This window comes from Typopeltis vanoorti, chromosome 7, assembly GCF_054136105.1.
Source record: "Typopeltis vanoorti isolate ZY-2024b chromosome 7, IOZ_Tvanoo_1.0, whole genome shotgun sequence".
Classification (NCBI taxonomy): Eukaryota; Metazoa; Arthropoda; class Arachnida; order Uropygi; family Thelyphonidae; genus Typopeltis; species Typopeltis vanoorti.
Genome location: NC_143555.1, coordinates 125,108,977 through 125,136,312, shown reverse-complemented (window position 1 = coordinate 125,136,312; position 27,336 = coordinate 125,108,977). Strand labels below are relative to the sequence as shown.

The window sequence follows — 27,336 nt, the reverse complement described above, 5'->3', positions numbered from 1 at the left end:
GAGGGTGATTATGACAATCGGCAAATATTTAACACTGACGAAATTGATCTCTTTTGGAAGCGTATGCCAACAAAAACTTTCCTTGCTAAAACTGAATCATCTCAACCAGGATACAAAGTATCTAAAGATCTTCTTAATAAAAATTTAAGGAATTGATTTTTATCAGCTTTGATGATTTTATCCTCTAATATACACTAGTGGCCAAAATTGTGGAAACCTTTTGGAAAAAGTGCATTTTTGAGGTTTGATGGCTCAAACACCACTTTATTTTTGGTGTAATACCATAAAATTATATATCAATGGAAAGATAATTTAATCAAGAATGTAATGTAACAAAGTTTGTTCAATTATCTGTATTCTATGAAAAGTTATAGCCAAATAACCAGAAAAAAGAAGCACAACTTGCTTAGGTTGATATGAAGTAGCTTTCCTTCATTTGAATGTAGCCAATGAGCATGAGTGTTTAGAGAACCAATCAGGTGTCATCTTGTTTTGGCAATGAGCCAATAAGGTCATCACAGTAGGATTCAGCTGTTGATGTCATGTATTGGAGCTGAAAGGAGGACATTTGTCAGTGTGTTATGTGATTGCTATCAAGTTAGTTGGGTTTTTTTTTTGTGTTCTTTCATTTAGTGAACTTGTAAAACGTAATAAAATTAAAGAAATAGCGCAAAGAGTTGACTGGTCACCCAGAAAGCGATGTAAAATAATACTATTAAGTGAACAAGGCTACAGTTATGAAGAAATTAGAAGAAAAATTGGTGGAAACTTAATCAAAGGTGGCATTTCTAAATTTTTGAAGAGGTATAAGGAGACTCAGTCACTACAAAACCAGACGGTAAAGGCAGGACAAGGTGCACAACAGCAAGTGATGATACAAGAATTGAGAGACTGTGCCTACGTGACAGAAGAAAATCATCTGGGTGTATACAAGATGAAATGGCGCAATACAATGTGAAGTTGAGTGCAAGGACTGTTCAGCGCAGACTGCAGGAATTTGGTCTAAATGCTAGAATTCCACAAAAAAGGCCATTTTTATCTCTCAGACAAAAGTTGAAAAGATTAAACTGGGCTAAAACCCATGTTAACCAGACATGCATCAACATGCTGTTTGATAAGTCACTCATGTTCATACTTGCCTGTATTGCCACAAGTTCTGCATAGTTGTTACAGATTTGGACAAGAAAATTTTAGTGTTTTATGTAATTCCTGTTGTTATCTTTCCCTTTCCTTGATTAAATTCTTATAATATCAAATTTTAAAACCAGACATGGACCATATAACCCTCAATGACTATTATTTTATCATTTATGAAAATTAAATAGAGTAAATTATAAAATATAACAAGTTAAATTACAGTTCCTCTAATTAGACATTCACTCAATGCTTTATGCAAGTTAGGAAATCCAGGTAGCTACAAAAAGAGCCATCATTTGGGAAGTAACTTAACATTGTATTCAAGAATGTGTGTGAACAGGGCTAATTGAAGGTGGTATGGTCACTTAAATGGAATGGGAGATGAAAGGTTAGCAAGACAGGTGTTTGATGACAAGATAGCAGGAAAAAGCAGAGGATGACCAAGGACTAGTGGGATTGATTCAGTCAGAACTGCCTTAGAAGAATGAAATTTAGATACGACAGTATTGGATTGCTGACAAGTAATAGACTAATTTGGAGGAAAATTGTTCATAGGAGATTATTCATAATGTAAACTTATTCGTGTAGTTATCATAGTAGCCTGAACATTCCTGGACAATACATATCAGGAATTAATGATGATGATGATGATTTCTGCACCTGTATGTAAATTTAAAGTTTTTTAAAACATTCATTTGTTTATTTTTTTACACTCTCACAATTTCATATGGCACACCACTTATGATCCTTAAAAAAATTGACTTGATAGGTTGGTGTTCTAGATATGCTGAATAATGTAACAAAAAAATTGTGGTTTTCTTCATTTTCAAAAGGTTGTAGGAATGAAAGATAGAATCAATTTTGCTTTATAGAGACCCATTAAGATTCTCTCTCTCTTACATAAAAATTTTATATTTTTATTTGGTCTTCCAGATAATTTTTGGACATCAAATTCAGCAATTTTTAATTTTTGCAAATTTTGAGGCAATTTTTTTTCATAGAAGATATGCTTCAGTCAAAGTTATTTTGGATTTACATATTCTACTACATGTGGAAATAAAATACACAAAAAAATCAGGTGTAGATTTGACCTAGGACTTACAGAGCAGACCACAAAATGGGGGAAAAGAGAGCACTTGGAATGTCTAAAGCAGGTGGCCTCCATCTTTAAAAATAAAAAAAATTTACGATTATAATTTGTGGAATTTTTTAATCGATCCGGGGAGAAGTACCCCATCCCCCTCTGCGGACACCCATGACCGTGGGATTGCATTTTATCGATGTATGAAAGTTTTGAGAGGACATAGCGCATCAGCACTCATCTTAATTGGTCCAATGCAATTAATTGCAGGATAACTTTGAATACTTCTGCATAGAGTGGGGGAAACAATCTGTTTTATGGTTGATTAGAAAACAACAATGCAGGAGAATGCTGTATTTGGTTAGTATATTTGAAATACTCAAAGATGAAAATATGTGAATCTTAAGTACATTTATTATGTACTTAAGACTAGGCTGAGTATAAAGCTGGGGGTTCTTGTTGCAAGCCAAGCCACTTATGCTGAAGGCATGAAGGCTTTCATGCTAGAAGGATAATTTCTGTAACTTGCTCAGAGCATGTGTTTAGATCAGATGAGTAGCAAGTAGTCTGACTATGGAAAGAAAAGAGGAATAGAAGTTCCAGAGGTCATCCCATTTAGTACCTTTATAGTGCCAAAGAACATGAGGTGGAGAGTGGTTGAAAGGAGGACATTCTGTGAGAGAGGAAAGTTGCATGTGATTGTGATCTGAGTTATCAAGAGGAGATAACTTGATCATAGTATATCAGATGAGGTTGGGAGTGGCTGGAAGGAGGGTTTCTGTCAAAAATAGGTCTGGTCTTAGATGTCTGTAAGTACAGGTGGATGCCAAAATGGATGCCACATTTATTTTGGCATTTATGCTATTGATGTGAAAGTGATTTTTGTAGAGATTTTGGCATGCTTTGTAAATTGTCATTTTTATTGAAATTAAATTTTGAGGGTGTTGTATTTTAATTTCGGTGACAATAAATTGTTCGTTATACATTTCATTTTGATTAGAGAATAGATTGAAAGGATAGGGTAGGAACATGCTGAGAAAAGATACTCTTGGACATGACACAAATAAAGCAAGCAGTCATCTTCTTGCCATAACATGGCCTTGATATTACCTTCCATATACCACTACTCTTAACTCTCCCCCAAAGCATAACTTGGTAGAATATGGATCAGTGAGATTATGCAATACCTGACCAGGAAACCTCCTGATAATGGAGGAGGAGGAGATTTAGATCTCTGAGCACGTTTAACATGACTTTGAAAGGCATCATTCACATTACATTACAGAAGAGAAGAAGGAACATAAATTGGAGTCTGTTCTTTAAATTGAACGTGGCATCTACCACTTCACAGTAGAGAACAGGAATCCAGTGGGAATGCTTGCTGGATTTGCCTGCATCCTTTTTTAGAAAGTCTGCACTGTGAGAAGGTGGTGTTGATATTTGACAGAGAGAGAGAAAGAGAAGGTTGAACAACGCTAAATAAAAAAACTAAATTAAAATCAACCCAAATTCATTATGAGCATAATAGAATGTAATGTTATGATATTTACCTCAAAACTTGTCTTCTGTATTATGATATTTACCCAAAAAATGTTCTTCTATTATTATATGTATCCAAAAACGTTTTCTTCTGTATTAATTTAGAAATGAAAGCATATACAATCAATTTTAAATTTTTGTAGCACATTAAGATATCAGAATATACTATAAAGTTTTGAAGATGAGATTTGTTTTTCTTAATTAAAAAAAAAAATGTTTTTAAAGTTCTAATTAGCATTTATAGTTTTGCTTACTTAGACACCAAAGATCAGAAAAAGGAAGTAGTTATAGTATTCAACACTAAACATTAAATAAACCTCTTCAGTTGGGAGCAAATTACAAGTAGAGTGATGTAAGAAATTTTCAGAATGGAAAATAGAACAGTGATGTATATTTTTGTTTATGATGTTTAATAGAAACTGCTATTATGGGAGAATGTGGCTGATATAAAGGAAAAAAAAAAAATTAATTCTTGTCACAGAGACCTAACAGGAGTAGGAAGTCAAGCCCAGACATACAGCAATGTTTGGGGAAATTTTGGAGAAAAGGACAGAACAAATAAGTTCCTGCTAGATTTTTAGATATGAAATTCACATTGAGAGAAAACATACAAAACAATAAACGTATTATTAAAAGTTATTATTAATAGGAATGTCTTCATATTTATTCAAGACAGAGAAGTGCCCACCAGATTTGATATGAGAAGTGACTATCATCTAGTTGATCAGGTTAAAAATGAATATCACATCAAAAAGAAAAAAGAGTAAGGAAATTTTTAAAAGAAACCATGCAGAACTCTGAGATGTGAATTATATATAAATGGCAATTTTTTAAATGATTTTTTATTGATATCTTATGAGAGTGCAGTATTCAGCAAATGAAAGTTTTTTTTTTTTTTTTTTTTTGTAAAACAAAAATTCTGGGACATTCAGTTTAAAAAGCTTATAATAATAATTATTATTATTATACAATATCAACATGAAACTGTATAATAATTTTTATATCTTTAATATCTTTAAAGTTTCGATCATATTCCATCTTTTCCACCTATTAACTGAACTTGGTAACCCACAAACCTTCAACCTGTCCTCATTCCACAGACCTCTCTCCAGCTTAGTCATTCCTCTCTAAATCTTCTCTACCAACCTCCTGGTCCCCAAGAAACCCAGATGATCAAATCTCTGCATAGTACTCAAAATGTGGCTGAATCATATTTTTATAAAGAGGGATAATAATTTCTCTATCTTTACTTGATAGCATGTTTTTCAACATCCAAATAATCCTTTCAGCTAATTTTACTAACTTTTGCAATATACCATCCATCTAAACTTCACTTCTCTGTCCACCATTATCCCCAAGTCCTTTTCTTTAAATTTTACTCACAATGCCAATTTATTTAAATCATCTTGCAGGATATCTGCATCGCCTCTATCAACTATTGCTCTCCCTAGTTTTTCATCATTAGCAAACAACCGAATATCCTTTCATAAATCTTTCTCTACATCATCGATATATGAATTAAAAAGTAGTGGCCCTAGTACATAACCCTGTGGCACTCCACTAGTCATCCTCATTCTCCTAGATTCTGCTGCAACGTATGCTATTCTCTGGTGTCTGTCTGTCAGCCACCCCCCCCCTCCTATCCATGCTACTAGCCTCATATCCATTCCCATCCTCTCCAGTTTTTATAATAGTTTTCCATGTGATATTCTATCAAGTGCCTTTGCAAAATCCAGCAGTATTGGGGTAGCCATTTCCTTTATCCAATTTATAATATCATTTTATTATAAAATGTGAATAAATTACTAAGACAAGACCTACCCTTTAAACAGCCATGCTGCCCACTATAGAGTATTTCATCTCTATTGGATTTTACCTTTAACCAACTTTTCCAATACTTTAACAGCCACTCATGATATATTAATTGGTCTGTAGTTTTCTGCTTCAGTCTTGAGCTACCTTTATCTTGCCCTCTTACCACTCCTCTGGAATCCTGCTAGATCTGAGACTAAGATTGAACAACTTTATCAGACACGGTGCCAGCTCTCTTGCACATTAACACAGTACACAGACTGACATGCCATCCACTCCCACAACAGTGGGAGTGGATGGCAATATTTTTTCTTATTTTTCAATATGCTGAAGACTTCCTCTTCATTTACCTCAATTTTGATGTGTATCTCTATCATGTCAACTGTAAAATCTTCATCTGAATGATATACCTTTGCAAAATTATCACTCAACAACTCAATTATTGTTTTACCTCTGTTAACTTCCTACCATGAGCATTGCTTGAAGTCATCCTGTCATGGTCATTTTTCCTCTTACTTGCTACATAAAATAAAACTCTTTTGGGTTTACTTTGGCCTGCTTAGCTAATATTCTGTCATAATCTGATTTGTCTTTTTTTTACCAAACTAGTGACCCTTCTTGCTTGCACTGCTTATGAGTATGCTGATCACCTTTTCTTTATATTCCTCCACAGTGTTTTCTTTTTTTTTAGCTTTTGCTGTATATCTCTACTCATCCACTTAATTCCTACTTGGTTTATTCTCTTGACTATGCACTCTGATATTGCTGGTTATAAATAATCTCTGACTACTTTCCATGCATTGACATTCTTTCTTTGTAGCTTCTCAAGCCATGGTACTGCTCCAAGATGACTCTGAAGTTCGTCATAATTACCAGCTTTATAGTTCAACATAAACTCTTTCTTGACAGAGAATTTTACATTCTCAGAACAAGACTGCATGGTCACTCTCCCCAATTGGAGGCAGTGTCTACCTTGGTTATGGATATATATTCCAATGCTGTTATCAGATCCAACACTCTCAAACCCTTTGTCCCCTCTGTAACATGTTGTTTCATGTAATTATCCTTTAGCAACTGTATAAATTCCACTTCCATCTTGCTATGACTCCTTTCCTCCCTCCAGTCTGTCCCCATTGTTAAAGTCTCCCATAATAATTGTTCAACTTACATTCATTGTACTAATCTACTAATACATGGCATCTACATCTTCCTGTGGACCCCCCCCCCCCTGGTCTATAGCACCATCCAACAACATATTTTGTCCTGTTGGCCTCTACCTCACGCCAGACAGCCTAATGAACCATCTCCCCTAAAATCCTCTTTAATTTCTAATTTTGTTGGTTGTAATTCTTCATCTATCATATCCCACCTCCTGTCCTGTTCCTTCTAACCTCCCTGAAAATACAATACCCTTTACATTCTATCCCTGTAATTATATAATTTTCAGTCAACCAGATCTCAGATACCAATAATTTTTGGCCAAGTCAAGCTGACCTATGCCAAAAACTCCTCATCCTTATTCCTGATACTTCTTGCATTCATGTACATGCATTTTAACATCCTTTTGTACCCATAATTACTCTTGTGTAATGTCATTACCAATTCCTTCAAATTAGAAACCTGTGAAATCCTATTTGGCATAATGATTACTATACACATACTCATTTATCACAGCAGTGACCAGACACATGCTTGATTTTATCTTCCCTGATATCTCTAGTTTCCCTGGTTTTGCAGTACCACACTCTCACTAAACAACACTTTCTCCAAACATCTAATGCCAAAACCATTTAAATGTAGTCTGTCAGGCATATATGTCCTTTCATCCATCAAATTCACTCCATACCTTAATAAACCGTACACCGTTCCTCCTGCACAATCTTCTCATATACTCAGCAATCACAGCCCTTCTTCTCGACTTTTGTTCTAATTGCGCTGTGGCAAACATTTATCTTGTAACTTTAGACACCTTAAAAAACAACTTTTGTCTCTTATTTTAATTTGTAATGGATACCATTTCAATTCCCTCTCCCCCTTACATTGTATCATTCTTTTTCTGATTTTAGGATCCTTCTATAATTATGACTACAGTGTTTTGTGGAGACTTTAACAGTCGTCCAGATTTTGGAGTGTATCAATTAATAACTAAAGGCTGGATAAGCAAGGACTGTGCAGACTGGAAGAGTAGTAAGTTGTTGTTTTTTTCCCCAAGACTGCATTTAAAATTTTTATTATTTACCAATACTCAGTTTTATATTTTAATATTAAAGCTAAAAACTGTATACATTTTTCTTGATGTTTTATTTCTGTTTTATAATGCTATCTAAAACATTGCTAAAATAATGGGCATGTTTTGATATTTGTGTATAAATTTAGTTCTCACAAATCACTTTTGTATTGAGTTGTTGTTTAGTATTATTAAAACTCATCAACTCTTTTATACCCTTTATTTATCTTTTTTATGATTTACTTCAGACTTATTTGCATTAATTAGCTTTATTTCTTTTGGAGACAGGAGAAGAGAAATCTTAGAATTTATTTTGTAACATTTATTTTTCAGATGAAGAAGAGGCTGTGCTTGATCTTTCAGTTAGTCATGATTTATCTTTTGATAGCACTTATGGATGTCCACCTTATACAAACTGTACTGCTGATTTTTCTGGGTGCTTAGATTATATATTCTATGATACAAGCAAACTTCAAGTAGCTGAAGTTGTTCCATTGCCTTCTCCTGAGCAAGTGAGGCAGAACGTTGGTTTGCCTAGTATGCTCTTTCCATCAGATCATTTAGCATTAGTGTCGACCCTACAATGGAGATAAATAGATTCAGTTGCAAACATTAAAAAAAAAAAATTGTAGTGGTGGATTATGTGTGAACTAGATTTCATTAGAAGCTTGATTTTCTACTGAGGAGATACCACTTAACAGTTCTTTTATTATTAAAATAATAAATCAAAAATCTAAACTAGGATTTATATTGACATTTCTCTGGAAGGTAAAAAAAAAGGGGGGATCCTTATCATCCCTTTCAGAAAAATGTCTGGAAAATGAAATCAGTGGTCCTATTAATAAAGATGATATCCATGAGCATAATTATTTGGTGCTACTGTAAAAATTTATGGAAATTGTTTGCTTTCCGAATACAAGCAAAAGTCAGTAAAAGTAACAGTAAATGTAAAAGAAAGAAAAAATATATATATCACTACCTGCACAAGAAAATTACAATAATCCACTGTTTTTTTAAATGATGTCGGAAACTTTATTTATTTATTATTTTCTTTTTTTATTGCATGTTAATACTGCAGTTTAACAGCAATCTCTGAGAAATTAAAAATCACAGTAAATAATAACATTAATTTGCATAATAGCTTTCTCAGCTATTATGCAAATTTCTAAGATGCTAATTACCAGCTTATGACAATCATGACTAGTTTTCAATGAGTACTATACTTCTAAGTCTGTCGTTTGTCAGCTCTCTGATACAATCAGCTCTTATATTTCGATTTTTTAAAGCACTCCTAGCTGGACAACCCACAAATCTTTGTGTTTCTAGCCTTTTACCCCCTCAAACTTTCTTTGAAATTAAATATCTTTCATTTTCCATTCTTTAAAAGTGAACTTACGTTAACTCTGCTTACACATTCTTGAATATTAACAATGTCAAGTTCTTTTCTAATCTCTCTGAATAGGTTTTCCCTTGGCACCTTATCTTATACTTTTTTTCTTTTTTTTTTAGATTAACAAAATTTAAATACAATCCATATTACAAGTTTTTATTATATTCTCATGGTTTCTCACAGCAGTTTCTTCTCAAACAAAATACTAGCCTAGGCAATTCCAGTTTGGCTTAAATTTAGCATATTCTTCACCTAAAAACAGTGTATTCAAAAGTGCATTATTTATACAATATAACAGAACAAGTCGATACTTTTAATTGCATATGGCATATTTCCTGTAATGAACATAAGGATGGTAATAACAAAATTCACAAGTTTTTCAAAATAGGAGCAGGATTAATATGCAGAATTTTAAAGCCATCACATAGCCTATAAAGAAAACAGTAATAAGAATTAACAGTGTATCAGTGTACTTAGTATTACAATATGGATGTGAGACATGGACAGTGAAATAAGGCCATCAAAGAATTACATTAATGGAAATATGTGTGCAAAACTGGTTATGCATTATGGCCATAAGTATAATGAAGAAATATTAAAAGAACTAGAAGTAAAACTAATAATAGAGAAAATGCAACATTATTGATAAATTAGATTGAATATGAAAGGAGAATGCCCAAAGAAAGATATCTAGGAATAATGTTAAAATATAAATCCACAGAAAAATGAAATAGAAGACAGAAGCAGAAAAGATAGAAACAAGTCACCTGTATTAATTCCATAATAGTATGAAAATGATTACTTTATTTCATTGACACTATTACAGAAAGAAATTGATAGATACTGTTGTGTACACACACACTGCTCCATTCACTACATTCATCCTAGTAGATCTCTCTCTCATCTTCCAAACACTAAGAATGTGATTGTTGATAATGACTAAGGAGTTAATTAAGGATCAAAGTTAGACAATTGGGAGAAGATCCCCCACATAGCCTATAAAGAAATGCAGAGAACTGACCCAGTGTTCAATCCTCACTATCCCATAGGGCACTCCATTATTATCTTTCCATCTAGATACTTAGTGAATGAGAATGGACTGAGAGTTTGAGAACTTAGCTGACCAAATTGAATTCTGTATTGCCTTAAAAACAAACAGGATAATAGTACCAACATGATGAATCATCATGCTGGCTAGTGGATTGTCTTGTTAAACAAGCCCTTCTGTTTTCATCACAGAACAGAGGTGAATACTGAAAAGTTAGCTCTAACTTTGGACTGTTTAAATATGACTTTTGTTCAATTGCGACAGCAATAAAACTAAAGCTAGTCACCATCAATGTAAGAAATACAATGTGGAAAAGTAAAGAAGTACGTTGTCAACATAATTGGTGATGACAATTTACTTCTCTGCATTGTCAACACCAGTTGATTATTGGATGACAATTGATCATATTCATGAGATGAAAAAAAATGCTAAAATAGATAAGATTGGTTGATAATAACTATAAGAATTTTATATTTAAACAATAGTCATCACAGAAAGGATGTGTAGTCATCACTAAACATGATGATAAACTTTGGAAATGGCAGGCAATTTTAGTAGTGTTGTAGGAAATTTTCAGAATAAGTAATTGGACAGTAAGCCTTATTGGTGCATGTGGTCCCACAGGAGGTTCTACTGAGAAAGAAATGGAGGAATTTTTTTAAAAAAAGTTAGATAAGGCAGCTGATATAAAGAAAGAGGTAAAGCTAATTCTTGTTGGAGATTTAAACAGCAGAGTAGTGTATGAATACCAGATACATAGAAATGTTTTGTAAAAATGTGGATAAAAGAGGAAAACTGATTATTAGTATTATTATTAATAGTAGTATTATCTGAGACCCTCAGGGAGTCAAGCACTATCAAGGGAAGCCGTACATCACCCAAACTATCATACCTTCCCTTAAACTTCTTAAACTAATTCACTCTAGATGCACTCACTACTTCAACAGTCAAACTATTTCACTCACTTAATGCTCTGAGAGAAAAACCTAGCTCTTACCGCTTTCTTAACTATGAACAAACTTCCATGGATGTCCATCCCCCATGTTCTCTCCAAAATTCTACATAACGAAAAATTTTATCAGACGATATCCTATAACACCCATTCAGAAGTATAGTCTTCTGTCATATCATCTTTCTTTCTCCTGTTCATATGTAGTCCATATACTCGCAATCTACACTCATATTCTAAATTCCATAATGATGATATAATCTTTGTAACTCTTATTTGCATCCTTTCCACAGCTTCTTTATCCCTTTGGAATTCATGAGACCAAATCTGTGCACAGTAGACTAGGTGTGGTCTTGTAAAGAGGCAAAATGACTTATCTTTATGTGTCAAGCTTCACTTCAACATTGAAATTATCCTCTTGTATTTGCAATTTTTGCTATGTGACCTTTGAACTTCAAATTTCAATCTACCACAAAGACAAGATCTCTACCCTCATCAGTTTCTTGTAGCATAATCCTGCTAATATTATTATTATTATACTGGCACCTCTATGGAGTCCGAAGACTCATCGCGGGAGACACAATCTATCTACACAATCTGTCATACCTCTGCTTAAACCCATTAACAGACAAAGCACTCAGAACTGACTCTGGCAACCCATTCCACTCATTCACAACTCTCCAAGCAAAAAATCTAGTCCTTACACCCTAATAACCACACCTTTATTCAACTTCCAGGGATCACCCCCCCCTTGTTCTAGTCCCTCCCCCCTAGACAACTGCTGAAACATTTCCCCTGCATCTATCCTATAAAATCCTATAAGCAACTTAAATGTTTCTATCATATCCCCTCTTTTTCTTCTATCAACAAACTTCTGCAGTCCACCTTCAACTGATCCTCATAGGAAAAATTCCACATGCCACTCACCATCTTAATCACTCACATCTGAATCCTCTCCACTGTTTCCTCATTCCCAAGAAACCCAGGGGACCAAAATTGAGCACATTAATCTAGATGTGAGCGTATCAAGGCCTTATAAAGAGGAATAACAACTTCCTTCTCTCTACTTGTTAATGTGTTCTTCAATAGCCAAGTAATCTTATGGACTACCTTAGCAGTATGTCCTCTAAACTTTAACTCTTTGTCTACCCCCTCCCAATCTCTAGCTTCTATTTTCTGAGTATTTTCTTTATCCAATTCTGATGTTATATTATAAAAAGATAGTAAATTACTAAGGCATAACTGACCATTCACAAAGATATGTTGACCCTCATACCATATCATATTTTTATCTACCCATTCTTGAATTCTCTTTTTACTGATTTCTCTAGTACTTATAACACCATGGCTGAGATACTGAATGGTCTATAATTTGCTACTGCAGTTTTAGAACCTCCCTTATGCGAGGGAATTATTTTGACCTCTTTCCACTCCCTTGGAACTCTATCAGAGCTGAGACTTAAATTAAAGAGCCTAGTCAAAGCCATTGTCAGTTCCCTTGCGCATTCTTGCAAAACCCTAGCTAATATCCCATCTAATCCCACAGGTGTATATTTACATTGAGATTCTGCAATATCCTAAGAATCTCCAATTAATCACCTCTGGTCCCACATTAGTGTCTGTCACATATGTTAAAGCAGTAACCTCACTAGGATGATATACTCTTGCAAAGTGGTCACTCAGTAACTCAACTATTTTATCTGCTTCTTTCTCCTCATGACCATCATTACTCATTAAACTTAATCTTCCATAGTCATTCTCCTCTTACTTGCCGCATAATGAAAGAACTCTTTGGGATTTCCTTTGGCCTGCTCAGCTAGATTCTTCTCATAATCTCATTTTGCCTTCTTTGCCATGCTCGTCACCTTTCTCCTTATACTTTCCACAGCATTTTCTTCTTCTTCTGTAGCTCATGCTTAATGATATTAGTTTCAGTAAGGAAATACCATGAGTAGACATATTACTAACTATTATAATAACGGAATTAACTCATGTAAATTATTCTTTATTTGTAGAATTTTCACCTGAGTATCACAGGCATCATCACAGGTACAAGGCTAATTAAACAATAACTTTTTATTAACTAATTAAACAATAATTCACAAAGCGCTACCTAAGTAGCTAAGGTTAAATTTCCTAAATTTAATTATTATTATTATTTATTTATTTTTAATTATTTAAATTTAATTATTTAGTTATAAAATAATAATTAATTATTCAATTATAATAATTAAATTTCTTTAAAAAAATTTTTATATATATATATATATATATATATATATATATATATATATAAATATATATATGTGTATACAATTATATGTTAGGAAAGATTTGCTGCTTTATAAAGTACTATCTCCCACAAGGGGGAAAGACGTAGACCATCGGATCTGTTTAGGTTAGAGGAGTGAAGTAATGTTTCACATGTTTCTTTATATAGCCGTTCCATTAGGAACCGACTTTTGTGAATGACTTTTGCCTTGTTCCACTTAACTCTATGTCTGGTGTTGATTTCATGTTCTGCAATTCCAGACTGTTCGGGTTCAAGGTACTGGATGTACGACTGGTGTTCTTCTAACCGGACCTGAGCAGATCTTCCTGTTTGTCCGAAATATGATAATCCACACGAGCAGGGAATCTGGTAGACACCTGGATAGCTGAGATGTGGGAGCTTATCTTTTGGAGACATTAGGAATGTGGAGATTTTTCTGATGGGTCGAAAAGCCACACAGATATTTAGTGGTTTTAGCACCTTAGCTATGTGCTAAAACCACTCGGAAAAAAATTACAAAAATCCTAAAAAAACATGACTTAACTTCTTGTTACAGACCATATAAAAAATTGGCATCCCTTATCCGCTCTACTAAAGATCCTCCCCCAGACCTACCTGGTGTATACCAGGTCCCTTGCAGCTGTAAGCTGTCCTACTTTGGCCAAACTGGCAGGACAGCAAATATCAGAATTTCAGAACACAAGGACTACATCCGGTTTCACCAATACAGCAACTCTGGTCTTGCTGACCATGCGCTGGATACCTGCCATAGAATACAGTGGAAGAAAGCCACAGTAATACACCATAGTAAATACAAATATGAAAGGCTTTTCATGGAATCAGCTTCAACCCTAAGAAACAATCCAAACCTCAACAAATTTAGCTGCATGAGACTGCCTCAAATTTGGGAAACCTACATCAGAAGACCTTCAGCCCAATCGCCCAAGAATACCAACATTGCCTGCTAGGGGGGGGCACCATCAGGACTTTAGGAGAAATAATAGCTTCCTGCTTCTTCCTCACTTACTGTTTGTTGTGCCTGCATGCATGTGTCTTGTTCTTAAGTTTCTTGAAAATGACAATGTGACATTGCCAAAATGTTGAAGTATATTAAAATTTATTTTAATGTATATCCTAGTTGACATCGTAATTTCCTTAAATTATTTAGTAAAAAATATATACCATGCACTACTAACATCTTTACCCTGCAGTGTTTTATGCCATGTTACAGATTTAAGCTTCCTAAGCATGGCATAATCACTTGCCTTGTAGTTCGATAAATATCCCCTTCTTGATAGAATATTCCTCATGTTTTACAATCTCCCAAGTCAAGACTGCATGATCACTTTCACCAATTGGAGGCAATGTTGTCACCTTGGTTATGGATAGCTCTTCTGATCCTATCACCAGGTCCAATACCCTCCCAACCCTAGTCCCCTCCATCACATGCTGCTTTAAGTAATTATCTTTCGTGCAAGTGTATAAATTCTATTTCCTTCCTTCTATGTGATCTTTCTTTCTTTCAGCCTATATCTGCTTAGTTGAAGTCCTCCATAATAATCATCGCTCATCCTGTACTCATTGTACTAATTTGGCAATGCATGTCTTCCAAATCATCTGTAGAACTCTCTAGCAACAACCAACTGTATATTTTGTCTTACCTGATTGTCTTACCCAATATCACACCTGATTGTTTCAAATGAACAATCACCTTCCCACCTGTCTCCTATTCTTTTTGGTTGCAATTCATCAGCAATTCCCCCCCCCCCCCCCCCGCATCCTATCTTCTCTAAAAATACTAAACCATTCACAGTACATCATCTGCTTCATGTTGGAGGCTTAATGGATATTTTTACAGCACTTAAAAAAAGAATTAAAATAGACTTTAATGCTTCCTATATTAGTATTGTTTGTTATTTGTGCATATGTTACATTAATTTTTTTGTAATCCCCGTAGATGTCCTAGTGACTAGGACGAAATATAGGAAGCATTAAAGTCTATTTTAATTCTTTTTAAGTGTTGTAAAAATATCCATTAAGCCTCCAACATGATGTCCTCACAGCACTTAAGCCTCTACACATGTATTCTACATCATCTGCTGTTAGCCAAGTATCACTAATGCCTATAACATTTGCATCTGGCATTAATGATCTTAAATCTGGTATTAATAACATTACACTTAATAACATTGAATTGAAAGCCATTTTTATTTGCCCAAATTTCAAGCCTATTCAAATCATTTTGAAAGTGCTAGATATCAGTAATAGCATCCCTGATTGCCTTACCTATCTTTACATCATCAGCAAACAATTGAATGTCTCCTGTTACTGAATGTCTTGAATGTATAATATTGAACAACAATGGTCCAAGGACTAATCCCAGGGGTACATCGAGGGTTCCCTTAAATCTAGCAGATTCACACCTGCTGTATACCACTTTGATATCTGTCTGTCGACCATCCACTTATCCAAGACAAGAGTTTATATTCCATACACATATCTTTCATGTGATATCCTATCAGATGCCTTAGAAAAATCCAACAGTATCATAGCGTATCCATTCCCTTTATCCAACTCAGCTATAATATAAATAATTATTTAATTATTCAGTTATAATAATTAAATTAAAATTTTTTTATATATATATAAATATAAATATATATATGTGTATACAATTATATGTTATAAATTATGAGGAATTGTTTTTATGAAACAATCTTTCATGTGGTATCCTATCAGATGCCTTAGCAAAATTCAACGGTATCATAGTGTAAAAATGGGGGTGTTTTGTTTTCATTTGTTGTATATCTTACACTTTTACTTTACTTTTATCTATTCTTCTTTGTTCTGCTGTCTCTATCAATTATTTTAATCCTTTTCTAAATTATCCTTGCTTCAACTTTCTGAATTTTTTATTTACTTTACCATTATTACTCTAAACTCTATTCTTTCTTTACTTTACTTTCTTTATTTCTGTATACTCTAATTCTTACTTTATACTCTCTACACCTTTATCTAAGTTACCACACATTATCTAATATCCAATACCTTGAGAACCTTGGAAAATTTATTTGTTAGACTGCACCACCAAGATTCCCTTTTTGGGTTAAATATAGCTTAGATTACCTGCAGTATCTCTCTAATTCAATCTCAGGCTTTATTTGTCAGTCGTGGCTACTCTTATTTAACTTTGCACACAGGTTCGCATTTTTTAGAAGCAGTGCATTGGAATAAGGATCAGTGAATATACCTTCTTTAGCATATTAAACACATTTATTTAAACTAGGATACATTATAATAAAATTAGTTTAATCCTTTATCCAAGTGTGAGCAAACAAAGTTTGCGCCTGAAGTATCTTCAGGACTAGGGTAAAGTGATACAACACCAGGGCAACTCGTTGCAAAGGTGGAGAAAGCTACCAACACTCCTAACTCAGTATCTCCTATAATGCAAAACACATCTCCTTGCGGATATGTCTAATGTTATGCATTAAAGGAAGGGCCACTACCCAGACTAGTTTCGACCTTTATTGAGGTCTCTTCAGTGGGAGCCAGGCCCTAGTGGAAATACCAGGCAGAAGCATTAGCAGGTCATCTCTACCTATAGGAGTTGCCAAACGGTGTGCCACCCTTTTTTAATAAATTACTCTGGATTTAGAGAAAGATGTTGAAAGTTTATTTTTTCACTTGGTTAGAGTATAATAAAATTAGTTTAATCCTTTATCCAAGTGTGAGCAAACAAAGTTTGCGCCTGAAGTATCTTCAGGACTAGGGTAAAGTGATACAACACCAGGGCAACTCGTTGCAAAGGTGGAGAAAGCTACCAACACTCCTAACTCAGTATCTCCTATAATGCAAAACACATCTCCTTGCGGATATGTCTAATGTTATGCATTAAAGGAAGGGCCACTACCCAGACTGGTTTCGACCTTTATTGAGGTCGAATGGGAGTTCATGCCTTTCATCACTGGCCTCTTTAGATTTAAAAAAAAAAAAAAAAAAAAAAAAAAGTTGTGCTGAGAGTCAGCTTGGTAGTGAGAGAGGAGGAGAAAGGTAGAGTGGATAGTAGTAGATAGTTAAGAGGCCTCAGTCGATCTACTTGGCCTGACTTAAATGTCAGCACCAAGCAGATCTCCGACATTATCTCCCTCCATCCGTTCTTTTCAGCTTTCCTCGGTCGGTCACCTCTTCAGATGACCGCCCGAGGAAAGCGGGGGAAAAACAAATGAAAGAAGCAACACATGAAAAAGGAAACTGGTAAATGACATTAAAACGTACATATAACAATTTGTAAGACAGAACCAAAGAAATAAGAAACTAGGTGAATTTCGGAACTTCAAACTGAATGACCAGAAGAGCGGGGGAAGAGCCTGGCCTGCGTGATGCAGCTCACAAGGAGCTGCACCGCCTCGATGTAGGCCTTCGCAGCCCAGGTTCTCAGGGTACCCCCTCCTGTGGAATAGACAAATACCTTTTCATAACAAAAATTCTAATCTGAAATGGAAAGAGAAAAAGGGATTTTTTTTTTTTTTTTTTTTTTTTTTTTTTTTTTTTTTTTTTTTTTCCTCCTGAGTCTGGTCGCTCAGTACGACGAATCTACTGACTTGTCTGCCTGTTAAGCAAGGCTTACATCCTCCTGCTTTCTGTTGTTGTGGGTTTTGAGGATGTGATCTGCTAACTTTTCTCCGCGGGCATAGTTTAACATTCCTAGGCCTCTGTACAATGCTGCTCCTGTGTCATCCTTTGCATCAATAAATTCTTCGATTTGTTCTGGAGTGATTTCGTCTATGTCTTCAACAAACATATCGTTCCACTCTGCGCTTACCACTTTAGGCCCGTTTTTCCCTGTGAGGATAAGTAGGATATCCCCGAATGCTTCTATACCATTTCGTAAAGCCTTCTCTTCCTCGGGGAAGTCTTTTAGTAGATGTAGTATTGTCGCATTGGCTTTTGCATAAGGGTACTTTGTGGGTTCTGCTATTACCTTTCCAGGTTCAGCTATGCCCGGACTCCCTGGTTTTGGTTTTTTTACATTCCCTTCTTCAGGGCTGCCTGGCCTTTTTTGTGTGGTTTCTTCGCTATGAATTTCCATTTCTACTGTTTCTTCTTCTGTTATTTTTTCAAGTACCATGATAGGACCTTCCTGCTGGTGTTTCTGTTTATTTTCTGTGGCGGTGGTTTGGTCGTTGGCTGGCTCCTCATGCTTTGTGTCTTTCCTGGCTGCTTCTACAATTTTGCCTGTCGGTTTCTCTGTTACTTCATTTTGCGATGTGGCGGTGTGATTCTTTGTTGCTGCCCTTTCATGTGCAGCCTCCAGGGTTGGGAAGTCGTTCTGCTCCATACCACTGATATTGTTTTCCGGTGTTGCAGTGTTGGGCGTAATAGTACCTCCCACTCTTTCTGCATGGTTTCTACTTGGACAGGTGTCCACTTTATGGTCTGTGTTACCACATTTTAAGTAGGCCGACTGGCAATTCTGCAATGTATGGCCCGCTGTCAGGCAGTTCCTGCATTTCATTTTCGGGCACTGAGCCCCGAGATGCGTGAGGGCACCGCACTTAAAACACTGTCGCTTTACGCCAGGGTAGCTGACCATTACCCTGGCCGATCCTATCTTGACGAAATTCGGAATTTCTGCCTTCATCATGATGGAAAAGGTGACTTCACCTGACTTCCACTGAGGGAAGTCAGCGTCCGTGCCAATTTTTGTATCACGCACAGCTCCCCATTTCGAGAAGACTTTAGTTATGATGTCAGTGTCTTCTTCGAGATATTCTAGTGGGAAGCGATCTATTCTTACACTTTTGGAAAGACTTCCTACCACAAAAGGATGAAAAACTTTTCCCTGGCACTCGACTCCTGTCAGTAATTTTTCTCTAGTTGCAATGTTAGTACATACAACTTGAAACCTTCCCCCCCCGTAAGGGGTAAAGCCAGAAATGTTGTCTGCCCCAACATAGTTAATTATAGTCGTCGCAAACGTCCGCTTCTCAATATTAGCATCAATTTCGAACCCGAGGGTTCTTACCCTCGGTAAAACCGAAGACATTACTTGAAGACAAAGAAAGGAAGAAGACTTTCCAAGGATAGTCTATTCCTTTCCTATAAAGTAGCAGAATGCAGTGTATAGGCCTAAAAAAAAACCACAAAAAAGAACAAAGGAATCTTACCAAGGCACGACTTCAATCGGAGCTCTCTTCTCGGTTCACCTAAACTGTTGCTGGAATCCGCTGGAACAGGTTTGAAGAAGGACTGGAACATGGAGCTTTCTCTCGGGGCTGCTGCAAACAGGTCTCTTCAGTGGGAGCCAGGCCCTAGTGGAAATACCAGGCAGAAGCATTAGCAGGTCATCTCTACCTATAGGAGTTGCCAAATGGTGTGCCACCCTTTTTTAATAAATTACTCTGGATTTAGAGAAAGATGTTGAAAGTTTATTTTTTCACTTGGTTAGAGTATAATAAAATTAGTTTAATCCTTTATCCAAGTGTGAGCAAACAAAGTTTGCGCCTGAAGTATCTTCAGGACTAGGGTAAAGTGATACAACACCAGGGCAACTCGTTGCAAAGGTGGAGAAAGCTACCAACACTCCTAACTCAGTATCTCCTATAATGCAAAACACATCTCCTTGCAGATATGTCTAATGTTATGCATTAAAGGAAGGGCCACTACCCAGACTAGTTTCGACCTTTATTGAGGTCTCTTCAGTGGGAGCCAGGCCCTAGTGGAAATACCAGGCAGAAGCATTAGCAGGTCATCTCTACCTATAGGAGTTGCCAAATGGTGTGCCACCCTTTTTAATACAAGTGATACAACACCAGGGCAACGAGTTGCCCTGGTGTTGTATCACTTTACCCTAGTCCTGAAGATACTTCAGGCGCAAACTTTGTTTGCTCACACTTGGATAAAGGATTAAACTAATTTTATTATACTCTAACCAAGTGAAAAAATAAACTTTCAACATCTTTCTCTAAATCCAGAGTAATTTATTAAAAAACGGTGGCACACCATTTGGCAACTCCTATAGGTAGAGATGACCTGCTAATGCTTCTGCCTGGTATTTCCACTAGGGCCTGGCTCCCACTGAAGAGACCTCAATAAAGGTCGAAACTAGTCTGGGTAGTGGCCCTTCCTTTAATGCATAACATTAGACATATCCGCAAGGAGATGTGTTTTGCATTATAGGAGAGTTGCCCTGGTGTTGTATCACTTTACCCTAGTCCTGAAGATACTTCAGGCGCAAACTTTGTTTGCTCACACTTGGATAAAGGATTAAACTAATTTTATTATACTCTAACCAAGTGAAAAAATAAACTTTCAACATCTTTCTCTAAATCCAGAGTAATTTATTAAAAAAGGGTGGCACACCATTTGGCAACTCCTATAGGTAGAGATGACCTGCTAATGCTTCTGCCTGGTATTTCCACTAGGGCCTGGCTCCCACTGAAGAGACCTCAATAAAGGTCGAAACTAGTCTGGGTAGTGGCCCTTCCTTTAATGCATAACATTAGACATATCCGCAAGGAGATGTGTTTTGCATTATAGGAGATACTGAGTTAGGAGTGTTGGTAGCTTTCTCCACCTTTGCAACGAGTTGCCCTGGTGTTGTATCACTTTACCCTAGTCCTGAACATACTTCAGGCGCAAACTTTGTTTGCTCACACTTGGATAAAGGATTAAACTAATTTTATTATACTCTAACCAAGTGAAAAAATAAACTTTCAACATCTTTCTCTAAATCCAGAGTAATTTATTAAAAAAGGGTGGCACACCATTTGGCAACTCCTATAGGTAGAGATGACCTGCTAATGCTTCTGCCTGGTATTTCCACTAGGGTCTGGCTCCCACTGAAGAGACCTCAATAAAGGTCGAAACTAGTCTGGGTAGTGGCCCTTCCTTTAATGCATAACATTAAACATATCCGCAAGGAGATGTGTTTTGCATTATAGGAGATACTGAGTTAGGAGTGTTGGTAGCTTTCTCCACCTTTGCAACGAGTTGCCCTGGTGTTGTATCACTTTACCCTAGTCCTGAAGATACTTCAGGCGCAAACTTTGTTTGCTCACACTTGGATAAAGGATTAAACTAATTTTATTATACTCTAACCAAGTGAAAAAATAAACTAGGATACATTAATACAGTTTCTTAATTGAATTGGAACTACAGAAAATTAAAAGCTAAGAATTATATCTCATGCAATATATTTACACATTAAAATACACAGCGATACTATCAGATGCCAATCTGTAACCTCGTTCATTCTGCTCCTAAGTATTATAACCTCACCTGATATACACACATTAAAATGCAGAGCAATACTATCATTTACCAATCTATAATCTTATTCATTCTGCTAAGAATTTAATTCTGTTAAGAATTAAAATCTCATACATAGTACATACAAAACATGCATCAATACTATCTTATTCCACTCTATGATTTCATTCATTCTGCTGCAAAGAATTATTATCTCATTATCTAATTTATATCAGCTACTCTTTAGCCTCTTAGTCGATGACAGATTATCACAATTTAACTTTATATATGTCCTGCCGAATATATATATATATATATATTCAAACAACAAGTATTCTATATCTAATTCACTACTAGAATTTCTTTAACCTCATAGTCCAGAACATACAAACACAATTTAACTTTATAAACATCCGGCTGAATATATATATATATATATATACTTCAAACAACAAGCATGCTACATCTAATTCACTACCAGTATTTCTTTAGCCTCATAAGTTCGGAACATACAAACATAATTTATCTTTATAAACATCCTGCCGAATATATAAATACTTCAAGGAAGTACCCACTGTTCTTCTCATGACACAATTATCAGAACTGGCTCTTTCGTCTCTTATCTGGTTCTGCAGGTGTCTTTTCTTTCTGGGCCTCATCATTCGTGCTAGTTTCCTTTGGTCTGGTTCTGTTGCGTTGTAGAAGATTTTCGGAGGATCGGATCATGTCGTACTGATACTGCTTTTCCGTCCTGGGCCATTTACACTCGTGCAGGCTTCTTTCTTTTAGCGCCGTCACACTTCCAAGAATTCCCAGGGTTTGACGCATATTATGGTTGACTTCTCCATATACGATTCCCTACTTTTCTTTGGACATTGAACAGACTCGCAAATTCTGGATTGTGAGATGCTACGTGAGGAGTCTGCATACCCGCTTCTTTCTTCCTACGCATACCGACATACAGCCGCCGCACCGCTGCCTACACCTGCTACAGCTTCAATCTCTTGCCTCTGGATACCTGGATAAAAAGAGCCCCCTTGGATACTTCTGGATCCTGTCTTATACTTCCTGTTGCAGTCCCTGGAATAAAAATTGAGAACCCCTAGCATTCCCACAAAAAAAAGGGGATATAACCTTCGAGTTGTTGTTTACTTTTGTTGTTCGCTGCCTGTTGCTGCACTGACCTTGGGACATGCCTTAGGAATTAAAAAAATTTCAAAAATAAAAAAAAGTTTAGAAGCTTTGAACAATTGAAGGAACTTTACAATTTCCAAATATGGCTTCTAAACTTTCTTTCAACTTGGAACCACTAAAATCACAGGCCACTTTCAAAGGCATTGGCCTTGAAATACACAGCTTAACATTCCATTTCAATACATACTTGTATAGTATTTTGATTCACACACAAAACAAAATTTATAACTACTGTTAATATAAACCTTATATACAAAACAAAATTTCCACAATCAGCGTAAATATCACTATTTCTTTCTATATACAATGTTCGTGACTTCTGTAAAAGTCGATGCAAAGTTAAGAAAAAAATCCCTACTGCATTGAATTTTACATTAGTGTATCCATTCCCTTTATCCAACTCAGCTATAATATTGTTATAAATTATGAGGAATTTGCTGAAACATGATCTTCTTTTGGTAAAACCATGCTGTTCCTTGCAGTGTTTAGCTTGTCTATCTACTCATTTCTTATGTGAGTTCTCACCAACTTCTCTAAAATCTTCACCACCACATCAAAGATACTGATAGTTTGGTAATTAGACATCTCAGTTTTTGCACCACCTGTGTACAAAGGAGCTATCATACATTCTTTCCATTCTTGTGGTGTGGTATCTTTCCTGAACTGAGACTCAAGTTATACAAACATGTCAAATGTCTAGCTGATTTGGCTGAACATGTCTTTATCATACATGTATCTGCAATTAAAATTATGGATGTCAAATGTATTATTAAACCATCAGTGTTATAGCCAGGTAGGACTATTATAAAAACTAAATAAAAACCCCGAATAAGCGGTGAATGTAACCTTTGACATTGGAATAACCTTGTCTTGCACTACTTAAAGATATGGACTCTGCCCTAGACCCCGTAAATTCGCCTTTTATTCAGGGTTTTATTTTTCACTGACCTGACAGCTGTTTTTCAAATTGTTGGTTCTAATCAAGGCAGTTCAATTTGTTCAAATTGCTTGAAATCCCAAAAACTGAGTGGTTTGAAAGATTTCTTTCTCATTTCTCCAAAACTGGTTGTGTTACAAATCTTGGCCATTCACATGAAGACTGTGGCGAACTACAGCCCAACACAACCACATGCAAAGGCTGCTACCATGCTAAGCTTCAACTCTATGCAATGCAAGCAAAAAAAATCCACCGTGTGCTCTGCCAGACAGCAGACAAGGCTTGCTAGCATGCATAAGTATTGCTGTTCTATTCAGGAACAGATTCAAGAAGAATCTTAAGAAGGCCAAGGCCCTTTTTTTTTATGTCATTGCTATGGAGGGTATATAAGGAGAAAGGTGAACAGCAAACTCATGAATAGTACAAAGGCAAGGCAAGAAAGTGACTAGCATGGTAGGGAAGGCCAAATCAGATTATAAGAAGAATTAAGCCAAGCAGGCCAAAGGAAATCCCAGAGTTCTTTCAGTATGTGGCAAATAAGAGGAAGAATGACTATGAAAGATTAATCTTAATGAGCACTGATGGTGATGAGGCGACAGAAGCAGATAAAATAGTTGAGTTACTGAGTGACCAATTTGTAAGGGTATATCAGTCAAATGAGGTTAAGGTTACTGCTGTGATTTATGTGACAGAGACTGATGTGGAAACAGGTGAATGAATTGGAGGTTCTTAGGATATTGCAGTATCTCAATGTAAACACAGCTGTGAGATTACATGGGATATCAGCTCAAATTTTGCTGGAGTGTGCAAGGGAACTGGTAATTCCTCTGACCAGGCTCTTTCATTTAAGTCTCAGCTCTTGTAGAGTTATAAGGGAGTGAAAGGAGGACAAAATAATTCCTTGCATAAGAGAGGTTCTAAAACTGCAGTAGCAAATTATAGACCAATCAGTATCTCAGGAGTTGTGATAAAAGTACCGAAAAAAATTGGTCAAAAAGAGAATTCAAGAATGGGTAGATAAGACTATATATGATATTGTATGAAGGACAACATGACTTTGTTAAGGATTAGTCATGTCTTAGTTTAGTTATTTACTTACTTTTTATAATAGAATGACAGCTGAGTTGGATAAAAGAAATGGCTACACAATGAATCTGCTGGATTTTGCAAAGGCATTTGACAGAATATCACATGGAACTCTGGTACACTGATTTGAACAAATGGGGATGGTATGACACTGGTTATGTAGATAAAAGAGTGGCTGTTAGACATATAACAAAAATTGATATATGGAGGAGCAAAATCCAGGCAAAAGCAGGGTGACAGTGGTGTGCCACAAGGTTCAGTACTAGGACTACCTCTGTTTAATTTGTACATAAATGATATAGGAAATAACCTGAAAGGAAATATTCAATTGTTTGCTAATTATGCAAAATTAGGTAGAGTAATAGTAATCAAGCCAATGTGGAAAGCTTGCAGGATGATTTAAACAGGCTGTCAGTATTGGCAAAAGATAATGGGTGTCAGTTTAATGTGGAGAAACGTAAAGTCATGCATTTTGGGATAAATAGATTACAAGCTGTGTACCACATTGAGGGAACTGTACTCCAGGAAACAGATGAAACTTGGGATTTAAGTGTCATAGTAGATAGAGAGTTGAAATTTAGAGAACATTGCTAAACCAAGTTGGAATTAAGTGGATGAGTAGGGATATAAAGCAAGAGCTGCAAAAAAGGTAAACATTATGGAGGATATATATATAAAGAAATAAGTGATCGGCATACTCATTAGCAGTACAAAGTGCAAGCAAGAAGGTGACTTTAGTATGGTAAGGAAGGCCAAATCAGACAATGAGAGTAAATTATCCAAACAGGCCAAAGTAAACCCAAAAGAATTTTTCATTATGTAGCAAGTAAGAGGGAAAATGACTATGGTAGAATCACTTTAAACAGTGCTCATGTTAGGAAGGTAGCTGAGCCAAATGAATTAGTTCAGTTGCTGAATGATCATTTTGCAAAGGTGTATCATCAGGTAGTGATTTTATAGTTGCTGATGTTACAGAAATGCATATGAACAGGTGTTCAGCATATTAAAAAACGTGAACACAGCATGTTTTTTAAGCAGTGGGACTGGATAGCATATCATCTTGTGTACTACGTGAATGTGCAAGAGAATTGGCATTGCTTCTAACGAAGGTGTTCAATTTAGGTCTCATCTCTGGCAGGCTCCAAGACAGAGGTAGCAAAGTACAGACCAATTAACATAATATGAGTGGTTGTTTAATTTTTGAAAAAGTTGGTGAAAAGTAAAGTAAAGTACAACAGTAGGTGGATAGGGATGCAGTAATCTATATTGGGCAGCATACATTTGTAAAAGGTAGGTCCTGTCTTAGTGACTTATTCACATTTTATAATAAAGTGACAGCAGAATTGGATAAAGGTAATGGTGGTATTGGTTCGCAGAAAATTGATGCGACTTGGGGATAATGGTGGGCAAAGCGTTAAAGTTCAGAGGAAATATTGCCAAAGTTGGCAAAATAGTTCAACAAATTACGTGGGTGTTGAAAAAAACATGCTAACAAATAAAGATAAGGAAGTTATTATCCCTCTTTATAAAGCTAAAGCAGTCAAGATGTGATTCGGTCACATCTTGACTGCTGTGCACATTTGGTCAGTCACCTGGGTATCATGAGGACCAGGAGGTGGGTTAAAAGATTCAGAGATGAGTGACAAAGATGGTGACAGGTCTGTGGAATACTCCCTACAAGGATAATCTGAAGGTTTGTGAGTTACAAAGTTTAGTTGATAGGCAGAAAAGAGGGAACATTATAGAAACTTTTAAGGTATTAAAAGGGGTTTTATAAAATCGACACAAGTGAAATTTTTCAATATATGAAAAATAGAGAACTAAAAGGGGGCCATCTGTAGAAGTTGTGTAAGAGTGTGGTTAGTAAGGGTGTGCAGACCAGATTTTTTGCATGTAGAAGGTGAATGAGTGGAACGGATTGCCAGAATTGGTTGTGAGTTCCCTGATGGTGAATAAATTCAAGGAGAGGTATGATAGGATTGTGTATAGTGGTTAATTTGGGTCTCCTGCAATGAGTCTCTGGACTCCATGGAGATGCTATAAATAATAATAATTAACTCATAAGATTACTTGACTGAAGAGCCTGTGTAGCTCAGTGGATGTGGCGTTTGCACACCACCGCGCTAGGCTGCACGAAGGAAGTCTTGGTTTCGAGTCTAGTCGGCGACTAGAGGAAATTTTTCTAAGCCTTTTTTCGACCGGTTCCCGAGTTAGTCGATCTCTGGCACGGGCAAGCAGGTTTTTCCTCCCGGAAACTCGGGTTTTTCGTCCTGTAAACTCAAGAAAATCGACCGTAGAACCCACATTATTTCAGACATTAAATATATTGTGTTAGCGTTAGAGACCACGAGATGGCGGCACATTTGAGCCGTCTCTCTTCACTGCGTACCGCTTAATTAGTGATAGCCTTG

General features: G+C 36.1%; 1 protein-coding gene across 2 annotated transcripts in view; it reads left to right on the top strand.

Annotated features, from left to right (window-relative positions):
- Positions 1–8,662, top strand: part of LOC150105035 (2',5'-phosphodiesterase 12-like) — a 90,628-nt gene extending 81,966 nt beyond the window's left edge. For both annotated transcript variants that reach the window (XM_090396109.1, XM_090396110.1), the window contains 2 exons: positions 7,636–7,756; positions 8,130–8,662. In XM_090396109.1, coding sequence (XP_090252235.1) covers positions 7,636–7,756; positions 8,130–8,389 — 381 coding nt within the window. In that variant the 3' untranslated portion in view covers positions 8,390–8,662. The remainder of the gene's footprint in view (positions 1–7,635; positions 7,757–8,129) is intronic.
- Positions 8,663–27,336: the final 18,674 nt, after the last annotated feature.